This window comes from Camelina sativa, chromosome 11 (genome assembly GCF_030686135.1).
Source record: "Camelina sativa cultivar CO46 ecotype springtype chromosome 11, ASM3068613v1".
Taxonomy (NCBI): domain Eukaryota; kingdom Viridiplantae; phylum Streptophyta; class Magnoliopsida; order Brassicales; family Brassicaceae; genus Camelina; species Camelina sativa.
The window spans coordinates 5,669,723-5,684,971 of NC_141890.1; the positions used below are offsets into that span (position 1 = coordinate 5,669,723).

The following is a 15,249-nucleotide window of genomic DNA, read 5'->3' on the forward strand; positions in this document are numbered from 1 at the left end:
ATGAAATTAAATTTTCAATAAGCTTTTGACAAATATTTTCATTAATTATTTTTATATATTTTAATAGTTCAAAAACAAAATATGAAAGATCAGCTAGTAACAACCATTCTCTAATACATATAGAAACAAGTAAACAACACAAGTATCAAAAAAATTCTAATCATACATACAATTTAGCAAATGTTTCTAGCCAAAAGAAATAACTGTTTAGAACTTGACAGAATAAGAGACTATCTTGTTTTTGAGATGACTTTTTTTCTTCTATGACGTCTACGGGATTGAACTGTATTTAGAAATAAATCAACATATGTTTATTGAGATATGGAAGAGATCAACTGTAAAAATGATGAGCAAAATTACACAGCAGGCTAACTAAATTGTGTTTTTGAGTAACATATTTATCTCCAATTCTGAATTATGTGATACTGCATGAGTTAGCTTAAGTAGCTCATAACTAGTACTATTTCAAAGACAGTAAACAGAGGATTTAAAACAGATTAGAACAATGAAAATGTCAAAGCAAGCATCATACTTAAAAACACAATCTTGCATGTCAATCTAGTTTTAAATCTGACCAGGGCAGATGAGAACATTTTAGGCCAAGTTTCTGAAAATCTCTTCACTTGATCAAAGTGAAAACAAAATGCTACTCAGATACTTATACACCTACATTATTTAAACAGCATAGAGACTATTGTAGCCGGAAACAAACAAACAAAATGCTTAGAGATGGGCACACTCTATCTATTATTCTCAAACCAATATAAAATACAAATTGGAACAGCCATTTAAGATGTTAGATTCACCGACAGAAAACATAGTACAAATTTTTAAAAGGAAAATGATGACTCTACAAAAGTGATCATTAAGAGTCATCAAACCGAAAGGGCTATACAACGCAAGAAGTTATATGACTTGGGGACCGTAAGCACAACATTAACCCACTCAATCTTCCCCCAAACCGCACCTCCAAAGCCTTTTTCTAGCGCAACCATCGCACACCAAATATTCTTGTTGTGACTACGACCAGGCCGCTGAAACCTATCCCAAAGAATAACGAGCTTCCCACCACAATTAACTAATTCAACCAAACAATTACGGAAATCAGTACTAGCAGTACGGTGCTTTTTCAATGATTCCAAACCTTTCACATCTCTCCACTCTCTAGCCTCAAAATCATACCACTTGTATCTAGCGCAAGAGTAACAATACATCACATTGTCAATCACACACCAAGATTTCGACCATAGTAGGCTCAACTGCTCCTCAGCAACACTCCACTTACCTTCCTTCACATCATAAATCCAATCCTCAACCCCAGCCTCAGTCTTTACGTAAATCTTTCCTTCCACCACATCGATCTTTCGAACTACATTATCTCCCTGTCTCACCTTAATGTCAGGATTCTCCGGTAAGGTCCTCCAAGTCTAGTCTTTATGTCATACATCTCGAACCAGTTTATGTCCCCACAAGAAGGGTCACATCCTCCCATTACATAAATCTTATCATCAAGGACACATGAGGACGCGTGTTTCCTCTTCATCTTCATGTTAGGGACATGTCCCCACGTGCGGCTCCGAGAGTCGAATACCCATATAGCTGAAGACGGACCAGAGTTCTCGGCCATGTATTCACCATAGATCTTCCAACCGATGGATAGGGTTAGGGTTGAGTTTGAATGCGGAAGATAAATATAAGAAGGAACGAAGCGATTCACAGTTCTCCCACCATAGAAAATTTCGTTTCGATTAGGTTTGATGGCTCTGAGACGGAACCAGCGTGGGGTTGGCTCCTCGGATGGTACGGTGAAAAACCGTAGATAGATATAGAGGCCCCAGATCTCGGTGGTTCCGAGTTGAGATCGCACAGCGTAGAGATCTTCAGAAGAGATGAGAGAACGAAATGTTTTGGAGACGAGGGAGAGTGAAGGGTACTGAGATATAGAGATATGTGCCAAGCAGTTAACGATGAGTTCGTCTGGAAGTGAAGACAACGGCATCGACAGACATGGTGCAAGATGTAGCGGTGGTGGAAGCTTCTTCGTCTTTTTATGCGGCGGCTCAGCTTCTTCTTCGGGGATCATCCTTCTACGGTGGAGAGAAAAAATCATGAGAATGGATTAAGAAGATATGTAGAAGAAATGATTTAGATGAACAGATTCAGCAAGCCAATCTTGTTAATGCTGTCAAAAGAACACCAACGTATTAACACGTTTCCAATGGAAGAAAATATATTTTACTTAATGAGTAGTAGATAATATTCATGAATATATGTAATTAGCAAATAAGGATTTTCTATTTAAAGAAAAAAAAAACTTTTGGTCAAAATATTTATTAAAAGGTGGAAACTGAATTAAAAACTTTTGGTCTGTTTGAAAAAAAGAGATTGTTGTAAAAAAACAAATTATAGAAATTGAATTAAATCAAAAGAAACAACCTCCGTAAGATTGATCAGAGGAAAAGTTTGCCTTTCTTTTCCGTGATTGATCTCCATCCTCTGTTGTGATTACGTACATATACATTCACAAAGATCTCGGCGGGTGGATCTGAATCTGGTTGACAAAATCATTACACTTGGAAGAGCCTTATAGGAGGATCTGAATGGTCAACTCAAGAGATCTCTAAGCTTAAGTGATTTAAATTACCATAGTAAAATGAAAAGTAGTATTAAAGAAAAAAGAAAGAAAAAAACAACATCTTCAAAGCAAAATAAAGCAAGACTATACATCTCCAAGAGACTAAGAGTCATCAAACCGAAACACTTACACAATGCTCGAATATATATGAGTTGTGAGGAACTGTAGTCATAGCATCAACCCACTCAACCTTACTCCAAACCTCACTTCCATTGCATCTTCTTTCTAATGAAATCTCGACAACATAACATTGAGACTGGGATTCCACATAACTAAAAGCTTTTCACCAATCACCATAGCTAGAACATATAAAAGAAGTTATATTTATAAAATGTTGGTTTTTGGTCGATTTTTTCATTTCAAATTATATTGCTCGGACCTAAATCATCAAATCAATTTCTCAAACACTATCAAAAACTGAGAAATTGTTGCCTCTACTTTTTCCATGAACTGCTTTCAAATTCTGGCTCCGTTTCCTCTCTATTTTAACAGATTTTTAGTCTAAAGAGTTGGTTCAATTGGTTTATCGTATCTCTTATAATTATAATAAGTTTATCCGCGCGTTTTCATGTAAAATCACACAAATATCCAACTTTGATATTGTTGTATAAATGATTCACGTAATATAAACGTTCTATAGATCCTCAAATCCTTCTCATAAAAGACCATCTATATTATTATTTTTGAAGTACATTTTGGTTTATACCCTTCAAGTTTTGCTTATTTAATATGTTTTATTTACAACATTAACCCTTAACAATTTTCCTAAAATAACATTAATTTCATAGAAACTCAATTAATGGAACTATTTAAATATACCTAATTTGATACGTTTATTGCCATAAATAGCTGGACAACATCTATACATTTCGATTTTTCCATAAACATCTACACATTAAATTTTTAATCCCATAAAATCTTCAAACCTATTTTAATAGATTTTTAGAGAAAAAATCTGGTAGTTTTTCTAAATTATCTCGGCTTAATTAATAGTTCTCATTTAATATTTTATACATTTATTGAATAAATATACAAAATATTAGCTTAAAATCGAGAATAGAAACAATTAATTTTTATATACATTAAACACATAAAATAACTATTACTTCTCACATATCTCTATATTATTCTTTATAAAAAAACACAATCAAGCGGTGTACTGCAGGTCAAAACTTAGATAGCATAGTAACATCTATATTAAAAAACAAAAAAAACTTAACTGTTTTATTTAAAATCATATATGAACATTAAAATCGTCCCGTAAATTTTAATAAATAGTTATAGGTATATAATTTAAAAATTAATAAAACAACAGCAAAATAATAAAACAAATATAATATATGTATTTTAAATATTTAAAAATTAAAAAATATAGTCCTGCGTTAAAGAACAAAGAATAGCCTTTTCAAAGCAAAATAAAACAGCAACTCTACTTACATTTCACAAAGGCTGTTCAAATGTACCATCCTTTGTGTATCATCAAATTAATATAGCTACACAACTCAAGAAGCAATACGACTTGGAGACCGTAAGCACAGAATTGGCCCACTCTATCTTACCCCAAATCTCACCTCCATGGCGCATCTCTAACGCGATTTTTGCGCACCAAATTCTACTTTTCCGCTTTCTGTTGTATTCCTCAAAGCTGGGCACCCAGACAACTAAAAGTTTCCCACCATGATTAAGCAATGTAATCAAACCCCCGCTAGCTAAGCTAAATGTACTGTGCTTACGCAATAATTCCAAATCAGACCCCTTGACCTCTTCCCAATTTCTACTCTTCGAGTCGTACCACATGCAATAACCGGAGTTTGTAAAACAATACATTACATTGTCTACACTGGCGTACCTATTAAGGGGAAAGGGGGTTCAATTGACCCCCATTCATATTGAAATTGAGATTTTTTGTATAGAAATATGTTAAATAATAGACTTTGACACACCTAAACTAGGGTTCAATCCTCTCTATGACCCAGGTAAAAATATTTTCTGGGTCCGCCATTGATTGTCTATGACACACCAGTCATCTATCCATATGATGCTCGGGTGCGTTTCTACAATTTCCCATTTACCTTCTTTTGGATCATACGCATAGTCCTTCGTCTTAGCCATTGCGTAAATCTTTCCTTCGAGCTCGTTGATTGTAAACCACGAATCGCTGCTACGTAACTCGTCGGCTCCATAGCTCGACAAGGAACTCCAAGTCTGAGTGTTTATGTCAAGTACTTCCATCCAATGCGCCATGGACTCGTCTTTCTCACAACCTCCCAATACATATAGCTTCCCGTCCACAAAAACCACATTCGGACACTCCCGAGCCACCATCATATTGGGGCCATCACGACACGTGTTAGTCCTACAATCAAGGATACGAACAGCTGAAGTAGGTGGTGATTTGTAGGGTGCACCGATTAAGTAGATCTCCGAACCAACAGCTACGGTGGAACCGTACGGTGCACAATGAGGATGGGGATAACAAGGTACTGGAATCAATGAATATTCTTCAGGGATATCATCATCATCATCATCATCATCATCATCATCGTCCGTTAGGGTTTCGACAGGTTTCATCCAAAGAGTGTACCATTCAGGAGATCGGTTCTTAGAGAATTTTAAGCAGAAATAGAGGCATGGTTCTGTGGTTCCGATGTTAGATCGAGTCGTGTAGATTTGGGGAGAAGATAGAAGTGAGAGGAATCTTTTGGAGACAAGAGAGAGATTAGGGTAATTCCATTTAGAGATACGGGCGAGGATGTTCTCTATGATTTCTTCTGGAAGAGACAAAAACGTCAGTGCCTGAGGTTCGGTCTCCTCCTCTTCATGTGGTGGTTCAACTTCTTCGGTGCTCATGGTCGGCGGAATTTGGAGAAGAAAGTGGAGGAAAAGGTTATAAATTAGGTTTAACAAACGAGCTTTCACTTTTCTTATAATTGCAAAATCAAATTTTTATTAATCAACTATTAAAATGATCCCATTAAGCATTGAACATATAATACGATACTCTAAAATAAAACTCAAAATCAATGTAATGGACGGAAACCAAGTAAGACATATATATAAGGAAATTAGTAAAAATAAACCAAAATACACTAAAATCTCTATAAATTAATAAGGTCGGGACCTTGAAATTTTATTAATTTATAGAGGTTTTAATTTCTCGATAAATTAATAAAATATTAATTTATAAAGAGATTTTCTTATTTTCATATTGAAAATTTTCTATTACAAAATAAGATACTTTTGTTATTATTCCCATTTTTTTTAAAAAATCCTTAATTTATAATCTTGGTTATCGTAATAGGATGAATGTTAATTGATTAATAGATTATCTAGGTAAAAATGAAAAATGTTAAAAGTTTAGAGTTTAGAAAAAATTGTTACTACTATTCTTCATGGTAATGATGAAGTCGCAGAAGATATTGAGGTACTTTTAAAACCAATTACTAAAGAATCAATTATCGCATCTATGACTCTTCACAATTTATGGATGCGATTTGAAAATACAACAATGAAAAAATTAGGGATGAGCTCCAACAAGAATGCAAATTCAAGAATAGGCAAACAACAATATAATCATATTTTCAATAGATTTTCTTAGATATATATATATCAGTTTATATGATTATTAATTTATGATATTGATTAGACCATATTTTTACATAGGATTTCCAAAAAAATTATTATTTTATTATTTTATCGAAATGTGTTATTTTTTACACCGGCCCAACTCGGGACCAGAAGAATTTATTAATTTATAGCGAGTATTAATTTATGGAGGTTCTACTGATATTTGGTATTTTGAAAGTTACGGTAGATTAACTATATATTATACCATAATTGCATTAGCAAACAAAAAAAAATATTATTAATCTCGTAAATAATTAATTTTTTCATTTATAATGAAAGTTCAAACCTAGCTACAATATATATCACTCAATTTTGTATTTTAATAATAAATTGGGTTAAGAAAATAATCGATAACTTGTAAAAATTGGTATTGAAAATGAGATGTAGCAATAACTTCTCCCATTGAGAAATAAGTTTGATATGTGCCCAATATATTGCACATAATATGAGAACGAGAGCTTAGACATATGGTATAGTTATTTTCGTTTTTTTTTTACGAATGGTCGGTATTGTTAAGCTAAGTTCTTTTTTTTGCTATAACTGTTAATATCATTAGAAAATGAAAAGATTGGTTTTACAAAAAGTAAACAACTAGGGATCTGAGACCTTGGCAAAAAGAAATTAAAACAAGGAAGCAGAATTGGGAAATCACAAAGAGTGAAGTCAAGGTAACCAAAGCAGCAACAGATTGCGGAAACGCTTTCTATGATCTCTTGCTAAGATTATATTATGAATCTCCCTGTCCAAAAGTTTGAAGGTATTGGCTGGTGAGATTATGGACCTTGTTATTTTGCTGCTTTCAGATATTGTTAAGCTAAGTTTATGAGCTAATGGATGAGATAGCTTCTACACAATGCTGTAAAGAAAGTTTTTCACCCAAAGAAGAAGTGTTCAATCTTTGGCCGCTGTATGTATGTAATATTTGTGAAAATTAGCTCATTTGAGTGTTGTATTCCCTCGAGTTGATTTTAAGAAATGTCTCCAAAGGTGTGGCCTGTGGCGAACTGAACAATTTTTTTGTATTATATATTAATTGACACAAAAACAAATGTAATCAACCAGAGAGAGATTTTGTATAAGTTATTCAAATAAACACAATCTTTTTCGACTCATCAAATCGAGACCACTACACAACTACTCAAGAATTCAAACGACGCTGGAACCGTAAGAAGAGTATTAGCCCACTCCATCTTACCCCAAACCTCACCTCCATGGTGCTTCTCTAACGCAATCCTTGCGAACCTGATTCTCTTTATCTGTTTTGCGTTGTCTATGTGAACCGTCATCCACGCAACTAAAAGTTTCCCACCATAATTAACTAAATCAAGCACATACCCTTGTGCTAAGCAACATGTATCCTGCCCAAGTAATAATTCCAAATTCGAACCCTTAATTAACCTCTCTCCACTTTCTACTCTTTGACTCATACTACATGCAAATATTGGAGTCGGTATAACAGTACATTACATTCTCTATCACACACAAAGCATATATCCACATGCTGCTCGAGTGCGTTTCTACAACTCCCCATGTACGTTTTTTCAGATCATAAGCATAGTCCTTCTTATCATCCACTGCGTAAATCTTTCCTTCCAGCATACTGATTATTAACACTCCTTGCTCGCTGCTACTACGTAACTCGTCGGCTCCATGGCTCGGCAAAGAACTCCAAGTCTGAGTCTTTATGTCTAACACTTCCATCCAAGCCATGGACTCGTCCTTCCCACAACCTCCCATTACATATATATTCCCATCACCAAAAACCGCATTCGCACCCTCCCGAGCCACCATCATATTGGGGCCATCACGCCACGTGTTACTCCTACAATCAAGGATACGAACAGCTGAAGATGGCGTCGCCGGGTACGGTACCGGAACCAATGAAAATTCGTCAGAAATATCATCATCATCATCATCATCGTCCGTTAGGGTTTTGGCAGGTTTCATCCAAAGAGTATAACATTCAGGAGATTGGTCAGGCAATTCTAAGCAGAAATAGAGGCATGGTTCTGTGGTTCCGATGTTAGATCGAGTCGTGTAGAGTTGGGGAGAAGAGAGAAGAGAGAGGAATCTCTTGGAGACAAGAGAGAGATTAGGGTAATTCCATTTAGAGATACGTGCGAGGATGTTCTCTAAGATTTCTTCTGGAAGTGAAGAAATCGTCAGTGGCTGATCATGAGGGCTCTTATTCTTATTCTTCTTCATCTCTTGAACCTCTTTGCGGATCATGATCGATCCGCAGAAAACTGGAGTGGAAGGAAGCGGTGGGGAAGAAGTTATATAATTACGGTTTGGAAAAATTAAGCAACGAGCTTAAGCTTTTTTTAATTGCAAAAACTATTTTTTTTTTATCAATTATTAAAAATAACCTTAAATAAAAGGAAAAAAAATCCTAAAATATACCCCAAAAACCATTGTACGTACGTACGTAGTGGACCAATTTCTATTTGTTGGCACTTGGCAGTGGTTTTTGTTTATTTTGTTGAATATAATTACATTGGTTAAAAATCCAAATTTTATAAATAAAAGGTCAATGCCAATAAAGAAATAAATAAAAATTTGTTTAAAATGAGTAATTTTTTTAGTAATATAAGATTTCAAAATTAATATATCCGAACAATGGAATGATATACATGTGGATTGGAGAAGAATTTAATGAATTACATATAACCTAGGATAACTTATCCCATGTTAAGAACAGAGAACAAAAATATTGTACATAAAATTGTTTAGTGCGCATCATCCATCTATAAAGACATATTAATGGTGATTTTTCTAATGAATATACTTGCTCATATTCGTCATGTTCATCGTTAACTAAGTTAGTTGCTTACATGTTTCTACTTTGTTGTACCAAAGTTAATTAATAATGATGACTTGAAAAAAGACTTTGGTTTTCATTTTTGTCACTTATCTTAAACAGAAAAAAAAATAACTTTTTTTTCAAAGTCAAATGTTAAAGAATCAAGAAAAGTCCACCATATTTACAAGATGATGATTCGCTGTAGTTAATGGCTAAATCAGAGCAGCTGATGATTAACCTGGTGGCCACTAGCCATCCGATAAAATAGATTTTGGATACTTTCATAATAACATTTTGTGTATCAATCAACTAATTACATCTTAAAAAAAATTTGGCATCACCTTCGAATATAGGCCTGGGCAAATAAACTGAACCGGAGAAACCGATCCGAACCCGATCCGAAAATACCCGAACCCGACCTGAACAAATTTTGTCTAAATAACCAATAGGTTTTCGTTTTCAAATAACCACATGTATCAGGTATTATCGGAACCGAACTCGAGGAACCGAAGATACCTGTTTATACCCAAGAACAATTATACACGATATCACACTATCACATATGAATTGTTTTGCAAGACATGGTATGTTCAGTTTCATTTGTTTAAGATTTCATGATATGCTTAGTTTCATTTGTTTAAGATTTAGTTCACTGTTTCTTATTGAATTTGTTAGATTAAACAACTGTTTGTACAGTTATATTTCAGGTTTTTGGGTTTTGTGGGTAAATTTCAGGTTTTTGTGGGTACTTTGGATATGTTCGAGTAGGTACTATTCATAACCGAATATATTTTGGATACATTACAGGTTTCTTATAGTCAATATCCAAATAACCCAAACCTGATAGGAACCGAATCTGAACCCGACCCGAAATTATATAAAACACCTGTTCGGATCTTATATTAATAAACCCGAAAAATTTGAACCCAAATTACCTGAACCTGAATCTGATCCGAACACCCAAGTGCCCATGCCTATTCGAATATACTAGTAAATACACCCGAGTGACTTGCTGCAAATTATATTGGTAAATACAAAAAATGCATTGAGTGGAGATTGGACCGTTAAATAAAGACAAAACAGAAAGAAGAAAAAAAAGCAGAGCACTGTGTTCTGTCTGTAGTACTCTTTGCACTGGAACCCATTTATTTAAAAAAAAAAAATACTATTATTTTCTTTTTATTTTTATTTTCGTTTCCTCAAAAATCAAAAAGAGTTTTTTCTTTTTCCCTCGGAAGCAGTAAAAATCTACTACAACAGTGGCCAGAGAGAGAGAGAGAGCAAAACATGCTTTTGCTTAATTCACGGAATCGAGACGTTTCTATAAACCCAATTGTATATTTCTGAGCTGGAATCCGAACTCTTTGTCTGATATAGAAAGCACACAACGTATACCTTCCAGTGACCTCTCTCTATCTCTCTAAATCTCTCTCTTTGCGTCACTCCACTTAAAGTAGTCGGTGCTCTCTTTCCTAACTCTTTTCTTTTGAGAGAATCGTGTGAGACGTTACACACTTCTGGGTTTTATTTGAGTAGAACAAAACACTTGAGAGTGAAGTTGAAAGCTTCAGCCTTTAGAGATTGAAATGGATAAAAGGGTGAAGCTAATCTTCTGGATTTGTGTCTCCATTCTTGCCTTTTTGGGTATCTTCCATTTTTTACCTTTTGATTCTCTCCTCTGTGTTGCATTAATTACTTAGATTTGTCTTCTTGATGTTAAAGTTTGTTGCTTTACTTTGTTAATCTCTATTTCATTGTAGTTCTTGTCCTTAAAGTCTCGAATCTGTTAGCTTTGTACCACTTTTAGGTGTTTGGAACTGCCATTTACAGATTTGATTTGTGGATTTGTAAGAAATCTCAGTGTCTTTTATGAAATTTTGTTGCAGATTTTGGTATGGCAAGTAAGATTGGGATATGTTACGGAAGAAATGCTGATAATCTCCCGAGTCCAAACAGAGTATCTGAGCTAATCCAACATCTCAACATCAAATTTGTTCGAATCTACGACGCCAACATTGATGTTCTCAAAGCTTTTGCAAACACTGGAATCGAGCTTATGATTGGTGTCCCTAACGCTGACCTACTTGCATTTGCCCAGTTTCAATCCAATGTAGACACTTGGCTTAGCAACAACATCCTTCCTTATTACCCAGCTACCAAAATCACTTCGATTTCAGTCGGTCTTGAAGTAACCGAAGCACCAGACAATGCCACTGGTCTAGTCTTGCCTGCTATGCGTAACATTCACACCGCTCTTAAGAAGTCTGGTTTGGACAAAAAGATCAAGATCTCGAGCTCGTTTTCCCTTGCTATCTTGTCACGCTCGTTCCCTCCTTCGTCTGCTTCTTTCAGCAAGAAACACTCAGCTTTCTTGAAACCAATGCTTGAGTTCTTGGTTGAGAACGAGTCTCCCTTTATGATCGACTTGTATCCGTATTATGCTTACAGAGACTCAACTGAAAAGATTCCGTTGGAGTACGCTCTATTCGAGTCATCTTCTCAGGTTGTTGATTCCGCTACTGGTTTGCTTTACTCCAACATGTTTGATGCTCAGCTTGACGCTATCTATTTCGCCTTGACGGCTATGAACTTTAAGACCATTAAGGTTATGGTCACTGAGTCAGGGTGGCCGAGTAAAGGCTCGCCTAAAGAAACTGCTGCAACTCCTGAGAACGCTCTTGCTTACAATACCAACCTCATCCGCCATGTCATTGGTGATCCAGGTAACCTATTTATGAAACCAAAGTTGTGACCTTCAGTTTCATAGATAGATGGAAACATTTTTATAAACTGATTTGTTTCCTTTGGTTAGGTACTCCTGCAAAGCCTGGGGAAGAGATTGATGTGTACTTATTCTCCTTGTTTAATGAGAACCGGAAGCCAGGGATAGAATCTGAGAGGAACTGGGGAATGTTCTATGCAAATGGAACTAATGTTTACGCGTTAGACTTCACTGGGGAGAACACTACGCCTGTTTCTCCAACAAATGTTACCACGGGTACGAGTCCAAGTCCAAGTTCCAGTCCAGTTGACAATGGTAACTCGACAGTGATCATTGGAGGAGGAGGAGGAGTAGTAGGAGGAGGAGGAACCAAGAAATGGTGTATTGCTTCTTCACAGGCTTCAGTGACAGAACTGCAGACAGCATTGGACTGGGCTTGCGGTCCTGGGAATGTTGATTGTTCAGCTGTGCAACCAGACCAACCTTGCTTTGAACCAGACACTGTTCTCTCACACGCATCGTATGCCTTCAATACTTATTACCAGCAGAGTGGAGCAAGCAGCATAGATTGCAGCTTTAATGGAGCCAGCGTTGAAGTCGACAAGGACCCAAGTAAGTATTTGCATACATACACTTTCAAAACATTATGTATAGAGTAAATGGTGACGCCACAGTAGTCTCATTTTGAGCTCTCAAAATTGCAGGTTATGGTAACTGTTTGTACATGATTGCTCCGGCTACCACCGGGTGAGAGTTCTCTCTTGGTTTACTCAATCTTGCGACTATGCAACCACACAAACGAATCTTATTTGCTGATGTTGTTGTTACTTTTGCAGATTTAACAGAACAATGGCGGGTAATATCACAGGAAATATAACTGCCATTGATTCGCCCTTGGCTTCGCCTTCTTCAACGAATGAAGCATACAGACAGATGGTGATCTCCGTTGCAGTCTCTGTTTTGTTGCCGTGTTTTGTAGTTTGTTTGAGTTGGTGACAAGTGTGTACATGAATGCACTGTTTGTTGCCTTCTTTTGTCTGAAGTTTTGAGTAGACTAAACTAGAATTTTGCCCAACTGTTGTTGAACTGGTGATTTCTTCCACCGCTTAACCTAAATGTCGATCTTGGTGATGTATCTGTGTGTTTTCAAAAAGCAATTTAATTCGAATCACAAACTAAAAGATCCTGAGCCGGGTCAAATTTTATGAGCTGGCCGAAAACAAATGATCAAGACGACTTTAGAAACTCAAATTTGATGCCAAACCGTAATTATTTCATTACTCAAATCGAAAACCAGAGATACACAATATGAAATACAGTACTAAGGAAGAGAGAAAACATGAAAGCCATCATAGGAGGGAGGGAATCAAAAGTTCAAAAACCATTAAAAAATATGATTGCTTCTTTGTTCTTCTTCTAAGAGTATAAATTTGTTTGATGCACAACAACAACAATCAAATCAGAATACATGGCAGCAGAAGAGAGTGTCTTCTGTAGTGATGAAGAACCTTAAAATTGATGATATTGGTTTAAAAGCAATTTTGGTGTGAACTTAGAGACCAGACTCAATAAGGTAATCACCAAGCCTCTCCACGACCAAGTTGCATTGGCCTCCAGTCATGGGTTCATCATAGATGCCAAAGACAAGAGCTTGAGTAGTCTTCTTGATAGTGACTCCACCAGGTCCCTGCAAGAAGTAAGCATCAACATTAAAAAACTTGCTGATCACAAAAAAAGGAAAAAGACTGATCCTTTTGATTCAATTTTTCTCAATCAAGTTCAAACGTTACCTTTTTGCCTCGGATGACGGCTCCTGCCTCACCTTGGACAACCATGTACTTCTCACCGCCAAGAAATAGCCCTGTTGGAGCAAGATGTCCGGCTTCTTCAAAGTCTTTGTTGATTCCTTCTATCTCAGCAGGCTTCAACTAAAGAAGATGAAACAAGAACCACACAATAAAAAAAATTAGATTCAACCTATTGAGCGAGCCAATGATACTACTACCAACACACCAGATCCTTTACATATGAGTTATACAATACTGATCATCCAACAAATTGGTCAAATCCGATTTGACTAACCATGAGAACCACAGAATCAAACTCGATCAGATCAGTGAAGATACATAATTCAAATTTCAAAGAGAACAAGTCAAGTCAGTGGTAGCAAATCAAAACCAGATCCAAGTTTCTTCAGATCAGATCACAATAAAATGAGAAGATGGAATCAGATCGATGACCTAAATTGAAGGATCGGAACCGAACCTGAGGGAAACTAGCGCTCTGAGCCCAGACACTGCCGTCTTGGCCGAAGATGGCGGCGTGTGTGAGGTGGTTACCTTCGACATCGCACATGAGATGGTCATCGACGTATGATTGCCACGACATCTTTATTCTTCTCCGGCGAGATGAGATGAGCTTGTTCCTTCTTCTTCTTTTCTCTACTTCTTCTGCTTGCTTTTGGTTCGTGGACTCTTTGAAGAAACCTTTGAGCTCTTAAATTAATAAATAACACGATTTAATGAGCATCCAATAAAATAAAAAATCTAGTCAACAAATAAAACCAAGAAGGTGAAGTGGCGTTAGTACAATCGCAAGTGATAAGTCCATTAATACGAATGTAGAAATTTGGGATCGAATACCGGTTCACACGAATGTAGAAATTTGACAAAAAAACAAATACAATATTTAATTTATTAACTGAATTTAATTTTATAAATACTAAATAATCATAAATAAATAAAAATAACGATTTTTGTTAATTATAATATACTTCGGTTTCAATTTTTTTCTGCTTCTCTCTTTTTGTAACTTCGTTATAAAGAAAAAAAAATAAATAAATAGAAAAGGATGTAAAACCTCGCCATGTTACATTATAGTTCGATAAAATTAAAAAAGTTGTGCTAAATCAAATTAGTCTGACACGTTTTTACCAGTTAAAATGGTATTTGCACATTGTGAGTTTACATAAACAAAACAAATACAGTAGAGTTTTTAATTTTATTAATTCCCAAAAATCCAAAGTATGGCAACATCATTGTTTTAACAGGGTGGATATGCTCTTGCATTGTGTGCCATACACAAAATATATATATATATATATATATATATATATATATTCCATTATTTCGGTCCACCCTTTATAATGTTCTCCTTTGCTAATGTCATTGTCAATAAAATGTTTCTTAATTATTTACCCAATAAAACGCTACTATATAATAGATGCTTATCAAACCTTTCTATTTTCCCCTGTTTATTGAAGAAAACAGAGAAACAATCACTTAATTTTATACTCTTAAGAGAATTTTGTGCATCGTATTGATTCAAAAATGAAAAATGAGAGGCGATATATACAAAAAAAAATTCATTACATCTCTTGTAATAAAGTAAAGGGAAATAAAAGTTGAGATTCGATATCTCGATGAGCTGTTAGAAGTTAGAACCATAAAATAAAAGACAGAT

General features: G+C 35.5%; 3 protein-coding genes and 2 pseudogenes across 3 annotated transcripts; 1 reads left to right on the plus strand and 4 right to left on the minus strand.

Moving 5' to 3' along the window:
- Window positions 1-728: 728 nt before the first annotated feature.
- LOC104727685 (F-box/kelch-repeat protein At4g29370-like) lies at window positions 729-2,210 on the minus strand (annotated as a pseudogene).
- A 1,764-nt stretch (window positions 2,211-3,974) lies between these two features.
- Window positions 3,975-5,504, minus strand: LOC104727686 (F-box/kelch-repeat protein At5g39560-like). Its single transcript, XM_087470802.1, has 3 exons — window positions 4,652-5,504; window positions 4,577-4,578; window positions 3,975-4,475 (listed from the first exon to the last, which is right to left on the minus strand). Exons 1-3 carry the CDS (start codon window positions 5,483-5,485, stop codon window positions 4,115-4,117), a joined length of 1,197 nt encoding a protein of 398 aa, XP_087326928.1. The 5' UTR covers window positions 5,486-5,504; the 3' UTR covers window positions 3,975-4,114.
- A 1,757-nt stretch (window positions 5,505-7,261) lies between these two features.
- On the minus strand, window positions 7,262-8,489 carry LOC104727687 (F-box/kelch-repeat protein At5g39560 pseudogene; annotated as a pseudogene).
- A 1,676-nt stretch (window positions 8,490-10,165) lies between these two features.
- LOC104721929 (glucan endo-1,3-beta-glucosidase 12) lies at window positions 10,166-12,922 on the plus strand. Its single transcript, XM_010440005.3, has 5 exons — window positions 10,166-10,709; window positions 10,952-11,788; window positions 11,878-12,399; window positions 12,492-12,534; window positions 12,624-12,922. The coding sequence occupies exons 1-5, from the start codon at window positions 10,652-10,654 to the stop codon at window positions 12,781-12,783; spliced, it is 1,620 nt and encodes a 539-aa protein (XP_010438307.2). The 5' UTR covers window positions 10,166-10,651; the 3' UTR covers window positions 12,784-12,922.
- Window positions 12,923-13,038: 116 nt separating this feature from the next.
- Window positions 13,039-14,487, minus strand: LOC104721930 (profilin-2). The gene is made up of 3 exons (XM_010440006.3): window positions 14,053-14,487; window positions 13,578-13,715; window positions 13,039-13,474 (listed from the first exon to the last, which is right to left on the minus strand). The coding sequence occupies exons 1-3, from the start codon at window positions 14,173-14,175 to the stop codon at window positions 13,340-13,342; spliced, it is 396 nt and encodes a 131-aa protein (XP_010438308.1). The 5' UTR covers window positions 14,176-14,487; the 3' UTR covers window positions 13,039-13,339.
- Window positions 14,488-15,249: the final 762 nt, after the last annotated feature.